At 42.8% G+C, this 14,817-nt stretch overlaps 3 protein-coding genes across 8 annotated transcripts in view; 1 reads left to right on the forward strand and 2 right to left on the reverse strand.

Moving 5' to 3' along the window:
* Positions 1-4,029, reverse strand: part of STRADA (STE20 related adaptor alpha) — a 10,124-nt gene extending 6,095 nt beyond the window's left edge. Inside the window, exons 1-4 of one of the 4 annotated variants that reach the window (XM_065651294.1) lie at positions 3,989-4,029; positions 3,681-3,776; positions 2,405-2,462; positions 1,669-1,697 (exon numbers count right to left, since the gene is read on the reverse strand). In XM_065651294.1, coding sequence (XP_065507366.1) covers positions 1,669-1,697; positions 2,405-2,462; positions 3,681-3,716 — 123 coding nt within the window. In that variant the 5' untranslated portion in view covers positions 3,717-3,776; positions 3,989-4,029. Of the gene's footprint in view, positions 1-1,668; positions 1,698-2,404; positions 2,463-3,680; positions 3,968-3,988 lie in introns of those variants that run through there. The other 3 variants (XM_065651296.1, XM_065651295.1, XM_065651297.1) reach the window with 3 other exon arrangements.
* Positions 1-5,923, forward strand: part of LOC135998167 (E3 ubiquitin-protein ligase RNF113A-like) — a 19,333-nt gene extending 13,410 nt beyond the window's left edge. For both annotated transcript variants that reach the window (XR_010607520.1, XR_010607521.1), the window contains exons 11-12: positions 23-162; positions 3,597-5,923. The gene's annotated coding sequence lies outside the window, so the exon portion shown is untranslated. The remainder of the gene's footprint in view (positions 1-22; positions 163-3,596) is intronic.
* CCDC47 (coiled-coil domain containing 47) lies at positions 4,515-14,776 on the reverse strand. 2 transcript variants are annotated; one of them, XM_065651292.1, is made up of 13 exons: positions 14,513-14,776; positions 12,077-12,339; positions 11,868-11,975; positions 11,517-11,691; positions 11,091-11,212; positions 10,429-10,494; positions 9,974-10,075; positions 9,530-9,640; positions 8,863-8,948; positions 7,566-7,624; positions 6,739-6,848; positions 6,400-6,567; positions 4,515-6,088 (listed from the first exon to the last, which is right to left on the reverse strand). In XM_065651292.1, exons 2-13 carry the CDS (start codon positions 12,332-12,334, stop codon positions 6,008-6,010), a joined length of 1,446 nt encoding a protein of 481 aa, XP_065507364.1. In that variant the 5' UTR covers positions 12,335-12,339; positions 14,513-14,776; the 3' UTR covers positions 4,515-6,007. The 2 variants fall into 2 exon arrangements, with proteins under 2 accessions (XP_065507364.1, XP_065507365.1); XM_065651293.1 differs by lacking the exon at positions 14,513-14,776 and adding an exon at positions 14,037-14,134.
* Positions 14,777-14,817: the final 41 nt, after the last annotated feature.

Here is a 14,817-nt window from a genome sequence, read left to right on the forward strand (position 1 = left end):
TATCATTCATGACTTTTTCCAGCAATTTCACAGTCCTGTCAACAGCAAGATTGCCAGGAGAGAGACACAGGCAGATGGAAACCTCTGAAGCAGAAAGGCACCACCAAGGAAATGAAAGCAGCGTTATGGAGCAATGACAGCTGGTGAAACACTCAGCAATATGTAAGTGGTTTGCTTTATTAAAGTCCACTCCAGATATAGCATAAGCCAAAAAAACAGATGCAAAAAACAACAAGAAAATCCTATTAATAGCGTAGGCTGTTTCAACAGTAATGGAAAAATACCGTAAATTCCCTTTTTAAAAGTCTTCCAGCACATCAGAGATTGTCACTCACCTCTCTGTTCATGTCAGCAGTGACCAGTAACTGAGAGTTAATGCAAAAGGAGCCCTACCACAGATTTATCAACATTGTTCAAGAGTTTAAAACAAAAAGTTAAACAGAAATGTCATTTATGAAATACTGAAAAAAAGCTCCTCAGCAGTTTCACACGGGACAACTTTTGGTGTATGGTCAAAAGCAGCTGCAAAATGAAGCTACATATAACCAGCTTCATGGCAGGATGCTCATTAAGAGCTCACTTTCTGGCTTGTTGGTCTGATTTTAATTTGAGATAGATTTAAGGAAATTAAACTTTGAAAGGCAACTAGTGTCATAAATGCCGTAAGAAGATCAGTTATGTGATGATAGCAAGGATCTGAATTTGCCAAATTGCATTCATCTGAGTTAGGAAGAGGGAATATCACTTTTGTTCTGCTGCAGTCCTCTCCACCTCCTCATTCCCTCACTCAGTTTCAGCAGAAGCAACAAAAATTTTCCTCCCATCCCTCTCCCCAAATTATGGACCTTTTTCTACAGCCCTGCTGGAAGAAGTAAGCTTTTATTTAGATGTAAAAATCAAAATGAAAGTCAGAGATACCACTACAGAGGTGACCAAACCCCAAGTGAATATTCTAACAAAAACCAAACAGATGCTAGTCTCCATTTGCTTCCTGTCCGGCATATGCCTAACGCTCAGAAATTTTTAAAAAAGGCGTGAATTTACTTGCCTTTATACAAAACATTCCGTATATATCTCGCATTTTCAGCTTTGTTTGTGCCAGTGAATTACAGACACTAGCACAAAAATCAATTATAAGCAGCTTGAACTGACACAGTTATAATCAAATCACATTTAATTTGTGTTTGTAATTAGCTTCAACTAGAGCAACACCTGCACACAGAAATGTTTCAATATGGTGTGGGCAGGTGGGAAATCATTTGACAAATATATTCTATCACAAGTTGTGTTATTCTATGAGCATTGTTCATTATGATCCAGTGTGTTTATTGTAAAAGAGTGCTATAACAGATTAGCATCTCTGCAGAATCAGATCTAAATAATCTCAAAAAAAAAAAAAAAAAGAGACCCTTGATGGGCTGGGGGAAGGAGAGACAACGACAAAAATACAAATCCAAGAGATGAAGTTGAAAGTTTTGACTTGTCACATATCATTTGAAAACCACACACCAAAATCTCCACTCCAGGGTGAAACCTGTTTCCACACTTGTAGAGCTAAATATAGAGATGAAATATATAACTAAGAGAAAAAGAAAAATCAAACTTCCACAAGGAATAATAATCTCCATGCAATGAACCACAGCACCACAGCCTGCAAAAGCCACTTACTTTTCTCCGAGAGTCACCCGGAGGCTGCTCTGGAGTAAAGAAATTAATTGTTCACCATGTTGTGTTCAACAGAGACCCATTAAAAATATAGTTGGAAAACTGAGTAAATAACCCTGCATGATATTTTTTTATACCAAATATATACAATTTTTTTTTAGACATTTAATTTACACATAACGTTGCAGCACTAAAAACAAATTGTAGTACAAGTATGTGAGTTAAAGAGATTCAAATAGTGCTACCGTTCATCTATGTAACCTGACAATTTTTTTCTTGTACCTCTAAACACATTTTAAAATGACATATCTACTTCACTTAAATACAGAAGAAACTATCTAAAGTTTATTTAAAGTAGTGAAAATTCCCCCAGTCCACCTGGAAGCTCCAGACCTGGACATCTTTCCTACGCTCTGGTCACCTTCTATGTCCCTGATCAGGAATTCTGCATCCTAGTGGGCAATTTTGCTTGTTACGCTAAGAAATACAGAATGCAGGGTCTGAAAATATAATAGTACTGCCATCAACATGACATTGGTTTCTAAATAACTCGCTAGATCTTGGACGCTTTCACATTAACTTTACAAGGCCAGCCAGCTTGAATGACCAGATCTGGTGCTGCAACCAGATTTATTCATTTCTCTTACTGTTAAGATACACATTTACAATCAAATTAATAGACCTTGCGGCTAAAATAAAACATTTCTGACAAGGTCATCTAATGAGGGGAAAAACTTACCTCCAAACAGTTCGAACTCTCTTAAGCCCTCAACAATGAACTTTTCAGACACCCACCGCTGAAAGACAAAATAAAAATCCCTCGGATAATTAGTTTTTTCATCTAGAGATAAGGGTTTTTTTTCCCCTTTCCCCACAAAAAACTTAAGAGAATCAAGGATTCTGCTGTGGTCTGAAGCTGATTAGCTACAACAGAGTTACATCCTTCCTTTGGACAAGGATTTTCTCTTGTTGTGCCCAGCAACCACCCAGTGCTACTGCTTTTCCCAACCAACATGCACTCGCAATAAATTTAATATCATTTTAGACCATTCAAACAAGAGCTTTCATACATGCACACGCAGCAAAAATAATAAGCATGCTATAAGTCCTTTAAATAGACAAATAAAAGTTATTTGTTTGGGTGTAACAGGTGTAAAAAAAAGTTCAACTATTTACAATGAGCTGATGTCTTTGCGAACTGAAATATTTTGGCTATATGCCTATTGACTGAATGCAAAATCAGAACATAAATATTTTAAAGCTGTTGTTCTCATCCAGAATTCATGCTTAAAATTCAAAGCAAGCATTAGGTTGTGCAGAGAATTTTTCTACCATTCTATTCAAGAAAAAAAACTATATATGCAGACATACAATAGAATATGCAATTTTAGGCTTGTAGAGAGTTGATTATGAAGTTAGCATTAAACAATCACAAACATTATAATTTGTCTACTTGGTAAAATAACTGAAAAAATAGCTGACATTTAGTGCAAGGGAAGCCAGTCCTATAAAGCACCAAGGAGTCTTTACGTGATGACAACTCAAAAATCACATATAATGATATAACTTTATGGCATTAAGAGTGTTTTCTCACGTGAAAACTTCGTCTCTTTAAAATGCGGCATTAAACAAAGCTGTTGTGCTTGGCTTTCCAAACTAAGTTTAAAAAAACCCAAAAAAAACTGTTGATGCGACACAGATGAAGCAATAATTCTTAAAGGGACGAAAAAATGAGCATTACTGCACTTTTTCTTAATTGCAACACCCATTAAAACCTCTTGCACCACATACAAATGAGATACAGGTGTGCAAGCAATAAATACCTCAGCCCAGCTGTTTTGGGTTTGTTGGTGTTTTTTTTTTTTAATTAGCTCCTAGTTTGCACATCGACCCCCTGCCCTATAATTAACGCGTTTTAATGTGACTTTCAGGTGCTTTCCAGGAGCCGGCCCTGCACAAGCGCAAGGCAGGTTCTACCGACGGCTGAGGGAAGGTGGAAGGTGTTCAACACTCACCCTAATCCGCTCGGGTTTACTTACAAGAAAAGACATGGAATCCGCGTTTGTTTTACCTCACGCAGCTCGGGAGGCGGGGGAAAAAAAACGGGCAACCTGCAGGTAAAGAGCGGGTCACCCCGAGCCCCGCAGCGCTCACCGCCCCGGGCCACCCGGGGCCCGGCAGCTCCAGGCCGGGAGGGCCCCAGGGGAGCTCGGCGGGTGGGAAATACCGGCCCGGGGTCTCGGCGGCCCCTCAGGGCAGCGACCTCCCGCTCCCGCCCGCCCCGGGCCCCTCACCCGCCGCTCAGGCTGCGGCCGCCGCTTACCGGCTGCGGACGCTGCGCGTGTGACGTCAGCGCGTCGTCACGTGACGCGGGCGCTCGGCGGGTCGCGCTGTGACGCCGGCCGTGAGGCGGGAAGCGGCCGGCGCCATCTTGGGGCGCTGAGGAAGCGGCGGGGGCCGCGCTCCCGCGGCCCGTCCTGCCCGCTCCTCGGGGACGGAGCCTGCCCGCCCACCGTGCTGCTGCGGGGCGTGAATGGCCCTGTCCTTGAACGCTGGGGGTAAATCCTCCATCTCCACCCACCCCAGCCTGCACAAGCAGAGAGACACCTTCCACCAGTTACAGGCCCACCCTGAGCAACCACCACCCTCACAGGGAGCAGCTCCTGGGTGGCAACAATGACAGAATGGTTTGGGTTGGAAGCTTGAAGATAACCTAGTTCCAAACCCTGCAATGGGGAAGAATTGCTGCCACCAACATCACAGCAGAGAGAACACCAGCTACTGCATGTTAAAATACTTAACACGGACAAAGCTCTGAGATGAACACGGAGTCCAGCCAAGTAAAGTAGGCAGGTGGAGTGTTTTAATTACATTTTACTCTTCTTTAGATTGTTCATATTACAAAATTAGCTGCCATGGCCCACAAATGTATGGGACTTCAGGAAAGCTGTCCATTCACTCAAAAGAGCACAAATTAATATTTCCTTTCAAAGACCTTTGTGAAAACACCACCGTATTAATCTTTAAAGCTAAATAGTGCTGAAATTTCATATAATCTGCATTAGTTTTGGTTTTAAATAATTTTACCAACCATTATAAAATTAATGTATTTGCATGTATCAGGTTACAGACATTCGCATTTAAATCAGTGTGAAGTATCCCATGCTGGAACAAGACATTTAAGCGATTGCTGTTTCAACAGCAGCTCATTCTTATTGCCTCAGTACCAAGTTTGCAGCAAGTATTGAACAAGAAAATGCAGACATTGTTTCCCCACAAAACTGTTAAAAGTCTTCTACAAGCACCAATAAAATGCCTTCTAGACTGGAAGCATTTATAAAATGCAGAGCTCTCTGTCAGTGAAGTGCTTGCACGGGGGCATTCACTTCATTCTCCCCATTTATATTCAAAAACCTGAAGTGATCATTTACCAGATGAAGAGGATGTGTGTCCTCTGAAACATTTTTACTCGCTTAGGGAAATTGGCAATTGCAGGTACTCCACCAAATCTCACTTCTGGCTGGAGTGAACTAGAAAGCAGCTGCTGAGATCAGGAGAAAAGTGTTTCAGGCAAACTTGTACAGTTAAAAAGTATTCAAGGAAAGCTGGTTGAAGCTGCTAAGTCACCATGCACTCACTCCTGAAGAAACACCATGCTGACATCACAGACATCACGTCGTATTAAGCTTGCAGCATTCAAAACCACAAGTGGGAAACTGTTCGTGTGTTCTATTCCCTCATATCTAACCCATGTAATTTTATGCACATGCCAATCATGCCCACAGGTGACCTAATACTGTTTCAGCCTGTCATTTGTTAAAAAAAAAAAAAATTCTATTCTACTGGACTTAAATCCCTGAAGAATCCATACTGCGTATGGAAGGCTCTAAGTTTTGTGCCTTTACAAGCTTAATGCAAATAAATGCACAGTAAATGCTTATTGTGCAGTTTTCCTCCCCTTAAGTTTTTTCCCCCGTCCCTCCCAATAACTAAAACCAAAGTTTAAAACCAAAGCATGAATATGTTACCAGCACACGTGGACAGGCTTACAATCTTCTGGTTTTAAAGAACAAATGACAAATAGCATTCAAGAATATTGCAGTTTTTTTCTTAAACAGACAAGTAGCAAAAATGTATACCACCTGGAATAAAATTGCCGAGACAAAGCTCTCTACATACACCTGCATGTTGCTGTAATACTTAAATAAGTAACACCAATGCAAGGAACATTTCTCTTAATGGCTGTTAGTGTTCAAAGTGTAGGATTATGGAGTTCAGTCTGTCTTTGTACCCTAGGAATTAAAGTTCTGCAGGTGGCACTAAGATGCCTCTCACACTGGAGTCACATAGCTTTCACTTTGATTTGCTTCATCTTCATCTGCTTCTTCTCAAGTTTCTTCTGCTCACGCCGCAAAGCCGCTTCCTGTAGGCAAGAACACAGAGACCGGAATGAACATGGGTGAGATCTTCAAAGAGCAAGTTGATCATTTTGGAAGAACCAAACAACCACCAGAAAACTAAAAAACCCCTCCAGTACTTGGGTTCACTTCTCGGACCACATGAGCTGGCTCCTCACTGGACGCCTCTGCATATTTCAGAAACTGGCAGCACAAACCCTGACAGTTTGTCTGCCTTCCAGCCCATAAGAAATCAAAAGTTGGCTGTTGCTGGAATACCTACATGCAGCCCTGGAGATACCGTAGGAGAAACTTTGCGGTAGCAAGTCCATCTCACCTCCAGCCGACGCTGTTTTTCAGGATCCTCTTCATTCATGATTCGCTCCTTCTCTGCTCGTTTCTTCTCCTCTCGACGGGACTGGGCAGCCTCCTGTCTTTGCACATGAGTCAGTTTAAGGAAGTTCTCTTCCACGCGAGCCCTGTTCTTATCAGCTTTTTGTTTACCCTTCGCACAGAGAAAAGCAAATGCAGTTAATACAGGTTCCCCGTAAGAAGGATGCATTATCTCTGATAGTCTTACTAGAAACATACAGCTCCCGAACTTAAGATTAAGGATCCAATGTAATGGTTGCAATTCATGCCATATTCATAAGACAGAAAAATATACACTACTTACTTCTCTGTTCAGCCGGAACTTCTTTGCTTTGTCAATGCAGTAGATAACCATGCTCATCAGAGGCAGCAAAGACTCCATGTCCTTTGGGGAAGTGTTGCCTGAACCAGGCACTGAAATAAAAGAGTTTCTTGTTAATTCAGAGAGGTTGGCAGGATTTTTCTACTTGCTATAACGTGCTTTCCTTATTGCTCACACCATTCATGAAAGGAGGATGTTCTTATCCTCCTCTTTAGGAAGGACATAACCAATTAAGAGAGGTGTTTAGCTTTGGCGAGCACATTTAGAATCTTCACACAGTGACAGGCACATTTCCCCCACACAGTCGTTCTTAGTTTTATTAGTATGGAATACAAATGTAAGCGTTGAATTCAGGCTCTGACATTAGCTTCACTTGGAGCTGTGGCCTTGAATTTTGAAGAGAATTATGGGCCTTTTCTAGAATAGACTCTCAACTACTGTTCTTGTTTCAAACCAGGGTTAACCAAGTAACTCTGTGCAAGCTCAAACTGGAAGGCGTGTGGCTCAAAACCAAACAAGCCATCTTCCAACGGTGACCTCATACAACCACCAGTGGATATCTGAGTATGAACCAACATGAATAACAGGATATTCAACTTTGCTGTTATCATGACAATGTGCTACCCAGTCCCAGTGTTACTGCTGCCTTCTGTTTACTTGTTAATCAATCAATTATGCTTTTACATGCACTGAAGTCACTCATCATATATTGTCTTCTTCAGATGACAGAACTTGAGTGTGTGACTTGCACAAATAAACCACAACACTCTCCTGAATCCACATACACCCATTCACACCAGTTCTCTTACCGTTAAATGTAAACAAGAGTGTCTTTTTAGTTTCGGGCAGTTTTGTAAGCTGACCCTCCCTGGTAGGAAAGAAAAAAAGTGGCTGAAATGAGTGAAGAAAAATACAGGCACATGAAATACCTAACATTGTTAGGGAAAAACTCATCAAGAACCAAGAGACACTTGCAAACTACTCAAGTAAAATAACCGAGATTAAAAGCCTGGCTGTAACCCAAATTTAAGTTTCAAAAACCATTCAGATTCCTGAAGTGTTTCGGTCAAAAACATGCAGTGAAAAGGCGTTAATGTAAAAAACACACTAATAGCATCATCCCATCTGATTGTCAGAGCTCATCTGAGCCCTAAGAAAGCCTGTGTATTTTTAATTACATTCAGTTTAACATATGCCCTGGTTTTGATACCACTACAGAACTTCTGTAAATGTTAGGAAAAAAAAAATTCTAAAGAGTTCAAGTCTTCACTGCCCAAAACCCCACAGTATTCTAATGTAAGAAAGCCAGACCTGCATTTCACAGATCTTCCAAAGCCTAGCGATTTCAGTACAAGGTACACATACTGCTGCCTTATAATTAAATCAAAGTATGTTCCTTTTTCTGGAGAGCAGTTTCGAGTTTTGATATGGATCGTTTATTTATATACCTGTGAGCATAATACACCCTTGCAAAAAACAGCAGCTGAAAGCACCTCAAGACTAGGAGGCTTAGAGAAACAGGAGAAATACCACATCTATGTATTTCTGAAACACAACTGAGAATCAACCTGACCAAAAGTGCCCAAGCGATGGATTCAACAGCAGAATGTTTAGTCGTTATCAGCTAGGGAATGGCAAGCAGCCTTGATTTTTTTTTTTTTTTTTAAACGCTGCAGACTTTACTTAAACCTTGTTCTCAATGCATCCAAATAGCATGCAAGTTAATGTGTTGAGTTCTCCTCCTGCAGTGTTATTTCTTGGCCTTTAAACTCTAACATGCCCCATGCCTTTAGGGAAATTACTCGTTTGTTTTCCATGCAGCTGTGCACACTGGAGCTGCCAGGTGTTATCTGAAATTTGTGGCTGCCCAAACTACAATGTAACCAGTCCACTAAAATAAATATTAAGGCAATATAGTACCTTGATCTTCTAAACTAATGCAGCGTTTGGAAGCATTGAGGGTGTATTTATTCACCTGTTTCACCTTTGCTCCCTATTTCTCTTTGTGTGCATTCCAGCAGGCTTCACACTGCAAACAAGTTTGTTCACCTGTTTCGCTTAGTGTTACAATAGCTACTGGGAGGAGAGATCTGGCTTTATACGTACTCTTGCATAAGTTTTGGACCGGAGAACTGGTCCGAGAATTGGACGGACTCAATCTTGTCAGCGTAGTGCGTGAGGAAATGTATCATCTAAAAGAGAAACTGGGGTTATTTTTTGCCAACACCAATCCATCTGCAGCCTACCCACTCCATATGGGTTTGCCAAAGTGTCCATATATCACTCAGAAAATTGCTGTGTTCAGCTTGTCATAATGACAGTAAAATTTAAACTGTCAGGGTTTTTCAGCTTTTGCTAGAATGGGCCTCAATGCACAGAATTAACATGAGCAACTCAGATATCAGATACGTAACTCATTTCAGATTTTCCAATTCATTTGATAACAGATGTCAGCTTTGAGGACCTGCAGACACACCATCAACACCCTCCTTCAAACTGGCTGTTGAAGTAACTGCGAGGCTTTGAAAGGCAGTTTTAAGCCTGCAGTTCACATTAGAATAGCAGTTGCTATGTAAAAGGAATAAAGGTGTGAGAATTACATCCTTCTTCCAGCCCTGAAGCTTCCTTAGGGTCTTGATTTCTCTAGATCTCACTAGGGCCACTTGGTTCTCCTGTTGCGATGTTTACAGGAGATAAAGATTAGAACTGTTTTGTACAGGCTGTAAGTGCCAGGGTTACCATGGAAGGCTTGTACTCATTCATTCAAGATTACCTTAGCGTCCATCATTCCCTCTGTGACTTCCCCCATCTCCGACAAGATAGCCAGCGAATCTGGAAGCCCATATTTTGCACCAGACTTAGGTTTATCACTGCAGAACTCACTCTGTTCCAAAGAGAACATGGGGAAAGAAAGAAAGAAAAACACAAGCTTGTATCGTATCAGACCAAACTGTTCCAGAACAGTGGGACCCCTAAAAGTACCTGATAAGAAACAATAAAAATAAACTAACTCAGTCACTCAGTCCGGCTGGGGACATGTCAAGCATAAATTAAAGCATGCAGTATCAATAGTCATTATTAATATCTTTTCCCCACACACTGATTCCAACAGGTCAGTCACAAGTGTTCAGCTGTTCCCAAGACAGTAAGCAATCTACAGATTAGAGGTTCTTATATCCTATTATATATCACGTTAGTATTCCCGATGTGAACATACCAGGTCCTGCATCTCTTTCTGAAGTCGCACCAGTGCTTTTCTTGTTCCAACAGCAAACACATAGGTGTCCATATCTTCATCATTCATTGTTACTTTTATTTGCTGTGGGACAGAACGTTATTAGCCCTGATCAGATTTATATGACGTACTCTGCCTTTTGTGAAACCACTTTTTATCAAGATGATGTCTTGAAGCATGATAAGACTGTTCACAAAACCATTCAAACAATAAACCCCATAGATAAAACAATTCCCAGTCATCAGCAGTTTGCATTTCACAAGCAGAAAAGAAATATGAATTATTCTTTCCAAGTGTTTCGACAGTTCCTGAACTGGAAAATATGAAATACTATGAAAAGACACCTAGCAGCTCATTTGTGTCTCATAAGAACAATCAAAAGCAGCAGAGCAGAACCGAAGGAATGCAACGGCTAATCTAAAGGGCTGAGGACGTACCACTTGGTCAGAAGCTGGCCTCATCATGCGCGCAAGAACATTCAGTAGGTCTTGTCTCTTGAGAAACTAAACACACAAGTTTGTAAACACAGAAGAAGATAGTTAAATATACCTCGAGTACACCACTTCATTGGCAGATAGTGGGGCTCAAGGAAAAAGAGGACAGTGGTAAGTACATGTTTTTCATAGAATAATTTAGCTTGAAGGGCCTTTTGGAAGTCGCCTGTACTGCTCAAAAGCAGGTCTACTCTCTGCATTAAATGAGTTTCTCAGGGCCTTGTTCCCTCAAGTTAGGAGCTGAACCAGTGTTTCATCCCAGGTGCAGTACTTTGTATTTGTCTACTGTATTTCACTGGAATTCCTGTTGGCCCATTCCTCCAACACACTAAAGTCCCACTCTTCAGCATCCAGTTACTGCCGTTTATGCTATACGTCTGGTTTCTACACTCCTTCTGTAAGCATCCACTCTAACCTAATTCAGTGGGCACAATACAGGCCTGTACAGATCTTTAGTCCAACTAGAATTCCTTTCACGTGTCCATATTCAGAACCCTATCTCTGAAAGTGAGTGAAAGAGTTGAGCTGGGACTCTCTGTTGCTCATGCTGGAAAACCTGAAAACTGGTGACAGGTAAACCGTGCTACAAAATCCCTCATTGCTACCTTTAGCTGGATGAGCATTCCTTCACAGCACACTCTTCCAGAGCACCACAAGTTATAGATGTGTTCATTTTCTTGATTTAGTTTCCCAGTGCTTGTAGCTTCTTTATTAGTGCCATCATCCCCTGAAGAAAACAACAGTGAAAGAGAACTGCAATCTAAAAATCACAAATTTAAACAGACATTCATCAGTAGGCTTAGAGCTCAGTCATTGCTGGATAACTTCACTATCACCGTGATGATTCTCAATAATTTATACTACAACCCCATAACCTAATTTCAGTACTGCTGTTTGACATAGAGCTGTTGTCATTAGTGCGATCATGTATCTGCATAGAAAAACTTACTGTCTCTACAGTCTACACGCTGCCCTAAAACCAGCTTTATTCAAATAAACTAAAACCAGATCCTAGTCATTATGGGACTCACCAACAAGAGCAAAGTTACTTTCTAGCAGTTCCCTGTGAGTATTGAACCATGCATGAGCCAGACGGTTGTTTTTGTTCTTCCCAATGATGTAATTCATGATGTAAGCGAGAAGACCTGTTACCATCAGGATCTCCATGTAATAACTCTCCCAGCTGTTCTGAAGGTGAGCAGGGACCTACGGCAAGCAAATGGAAACTCTTTTACATATTGAATGAGCAGATGCCATATACACAAACAATTTGGAAAAGGCTGGAGAAGCTCGTCCCAACATGAGTGACATTACTAGCATACAGCTTAAAAAAAAAAAGTGATGAAACACCAAATAGAAAGCAGATCAACATTTATACCTACATTAACTATTGTTATGGGGTCTTTATTTTTGCCAGGAGATGCATCTGGTTTCTCTTCATAGCCTTCAAATTCCTCATCATCATATGGTTCACTCTCAGTATCACCTTCCTAAAGGACAAAAATCAAACAGCATGAAAATCCAACGCCCAGTAAGCAAAATCCAAAATGATAAGGTGAGAAACACATAGAGGAAACAGATGAGGCATTACCTGTGTATCTGCATCAAAGTCTTCCTGATTCTCATCCTGACCTTCAAGCTCTACAGTGGCTTCTTCTTCATCATCTTCTGTAGTGATGATCCTCTGAGGAGACTCGGTGACTGCATCTTCATTAATATCTTCAAATTCAGCGAAGTCATTATCATCATATTCCATAATGTCGTCTCCATCATCAAATTCATCATACTTTGCCAAAGCAAAACTCCATGGGATGAGCAGTACAGCAATAAAAATATATAAATTTTTCATTTTCACTGAAAAAAAAAAAATCTCAAATCACACATTGCAAAAAATCCTTATCAACTTTGTTACATGACACCTCCAGTAATGCCAAACTTCCACGAACAATTGTCGGGGTCAGACCAGAGTGAAAAATAAATCCCTGCCTGATCTTGCCATCTTCTGTATAAAGTGAATATTCTTAGAAGAAAAAAATAACTTTGAAGTTGAGGTTCTAGACTCTCTTGCTTGTAGCAGGAGCAGCTGAGGCAGCAGCAAGTTCATGCCTGGCCAAGCGGTTCAGGTGAGCAAGTTCTGGAAGCAGATATGTTCTGTTCTAAAACTGACTCTTCAACAGCATCGCTCAGTCAGTCAGCGCTGCCAGCTCATTTCAAAGACCACACACTGTGCCTACAGTTGTTATTAATTAGCAATTAGACGCAGTCAGATGAGTGAATGTGTAACAACAGTAGTAAATATTAAAACACCCTTAGTTAATTTACTTTAAACAGCAATGCTCCAATAGCCTCTGCTCATTTAAAAGTGCTCATCTTCTGATTTTCAAGACTGCATGCTCAGAATCAGGTCCCATCACATCTCAGCACTATTTCTGGTTAGAAGTAGAGGTTTTTTGTTGTAAACTCCACAAAAATAAAAAGCAGGAAGAGGATGGATATTGCACTGGTCCCCAAAACCAGAGTAAACTGCAGCTCATGAGACTAAAGCTCTTTCCCCAGATCTCCCAGAAACCTGCAGAGACAGTTTAACCGTTCACCTTTTTTTACCCTCAGCTTCCTGTGCCTTTTCTGCTTAACCTCGAAACAGTCCCGTCTCCCCCTCAGACTGTACACCACTGAGAATTACATGTTACCAAGATCCAAACCAAGGGCCTGAAAAGGCAGAAATAACCCTCCTGCTGCATTTCACAGACAGCTACGGAGGATCGGCTGCATCAGACTTGGCAGGAAGGCTCATTTTACTCCCTCCTGCAACCACATCTGAGTGGGAACTTGAATGTTAATGAGATTGTTCTCTTAAAAACTTGAAATAGAAACGATTTGTTTCTAAATTAGACCAGCACTCCTCTGAGTACCATATGCAGGGAACTCACTGCTACGAATGACAAGGATGGCTAAAATAAATGCTTTGTCAAAGGGTTCTCATTCTAGCAAAACAACAGAACATGTTCCCAAGAACATTAAAGATGGGAATTACAGCAAGGCAGAGCCCGTGAACTTAGCACATTGTTTGGGTATGCCACAATTTTATGTTATTTTTAACAGAAAAAGCAAGACATTATTTACATATGACAGAATTTGCATTCAGAGGTTAAAAACACCAGGACAACAGAGCCACCTGCTCAACCAAACCCCAGCAGTTTCACAATACTAATTTCAAGACTCTTGGAGTGTATCCACTTTCAGAAGACCCTCCAACTCCATAAAGCTTTATGCAAAATAAAATTCTGCAGCTGATTCCAAAAGACAGGTGAGCTAAAGTGATGTGAAAACTAGAACACACTCCTAACTCGGCTGTCTGTCACAGGCAGAACGCATTCTACATACAAACAACCCCATGAAGCAGAATACACTTCAGCAGAAGCTCCACGATCTATAAGCCACCGACTTTGCCTTGCGAGAGGAGCCGGTTCATCCACCGATCTCCGCACAGGGGTGAGGGAAGGGAGAGGCACTTGGCCTCTGCCATGATCTGCTAAATCAGGGACACCCACCGCAGGAGCTGCTCCCCGGCCCACAGATCCCCTGGCTCAAGGCAGACGCCTCCGCTCGCAGCTCCTTCCAGGGATACAGGTCAAGGTTAGCGAGGGGAAGAACAGCTCCATGGTTCCCCACCGCCCCGGGGTCCCCCTCTCTTGCCACACACCCCCGCTTCGCCTTCCCCCGTCCCGCTACTGGCCCCAGAGGGGTTGCTGGAGGCTCCAGAAGGGTTGCCGGGGGCCCCAGGCCCCCCGGCCCCACTGCTAGTGCCTCTTGCTCCCGCGGGTAACAGCCCAGGCCCCGCACGCCCTCAGGGCCAGGCCGCCCCTCTCAGGGGCACTACGGGGCCAAGCGTGGCCAGTAACGGGGAGTGGGGAAGGGGCAGGGGTGAGGCTGGCCCGGCCGGGGAGGCGGGAGTGGGGTGTCCCACCCCAGCAGGGCGCGGAGCTGCCGCTGCGGGGCCGCGGGACGCGGCCCGGGGCCGCGTTACCTGAGTCACGCGGCGCCGCCGCCGCTTGGGCCCGGCCCTCCAGGCTCCGCTCAGCGCCCGCAAGCGGCGCAGCCTACGTGCTTTCCGTAGCGCATGCGCGCTGCGGGCCGCCCGCACTGAAGTGCGCAGGTGTGCGGGTATACACGCGTGGGCAGCGGGAAAAAGAACCCTCAGCCCCGCGGCTGAGGCAGCAGCCGGGCTCCGGTACCCCCTGCACGGCCCCGGAGCTGCCGGTGAGGGCGGCCCGGCACGCTCACGTCTTGCCCGGTTCTACCGCCCTCCTCTTGTGGCTTCACCCGCCGTCA

Source organism: Caloenas nicobarica, chromosome 24, assembly GCF_036013445.1.
Source record: "Caloenas nicobarica isolate bCalNic1 chromosome 24, bCalNic1.hap1, whole genome shotgun sequence".
In the NCBI taxonomy this organism is placed as follows: Eukaryota; Metazoa; Chordata; class Aves; order Columbiformes; family Columbidae; genus Caloenas; species Caloenas nicobarica.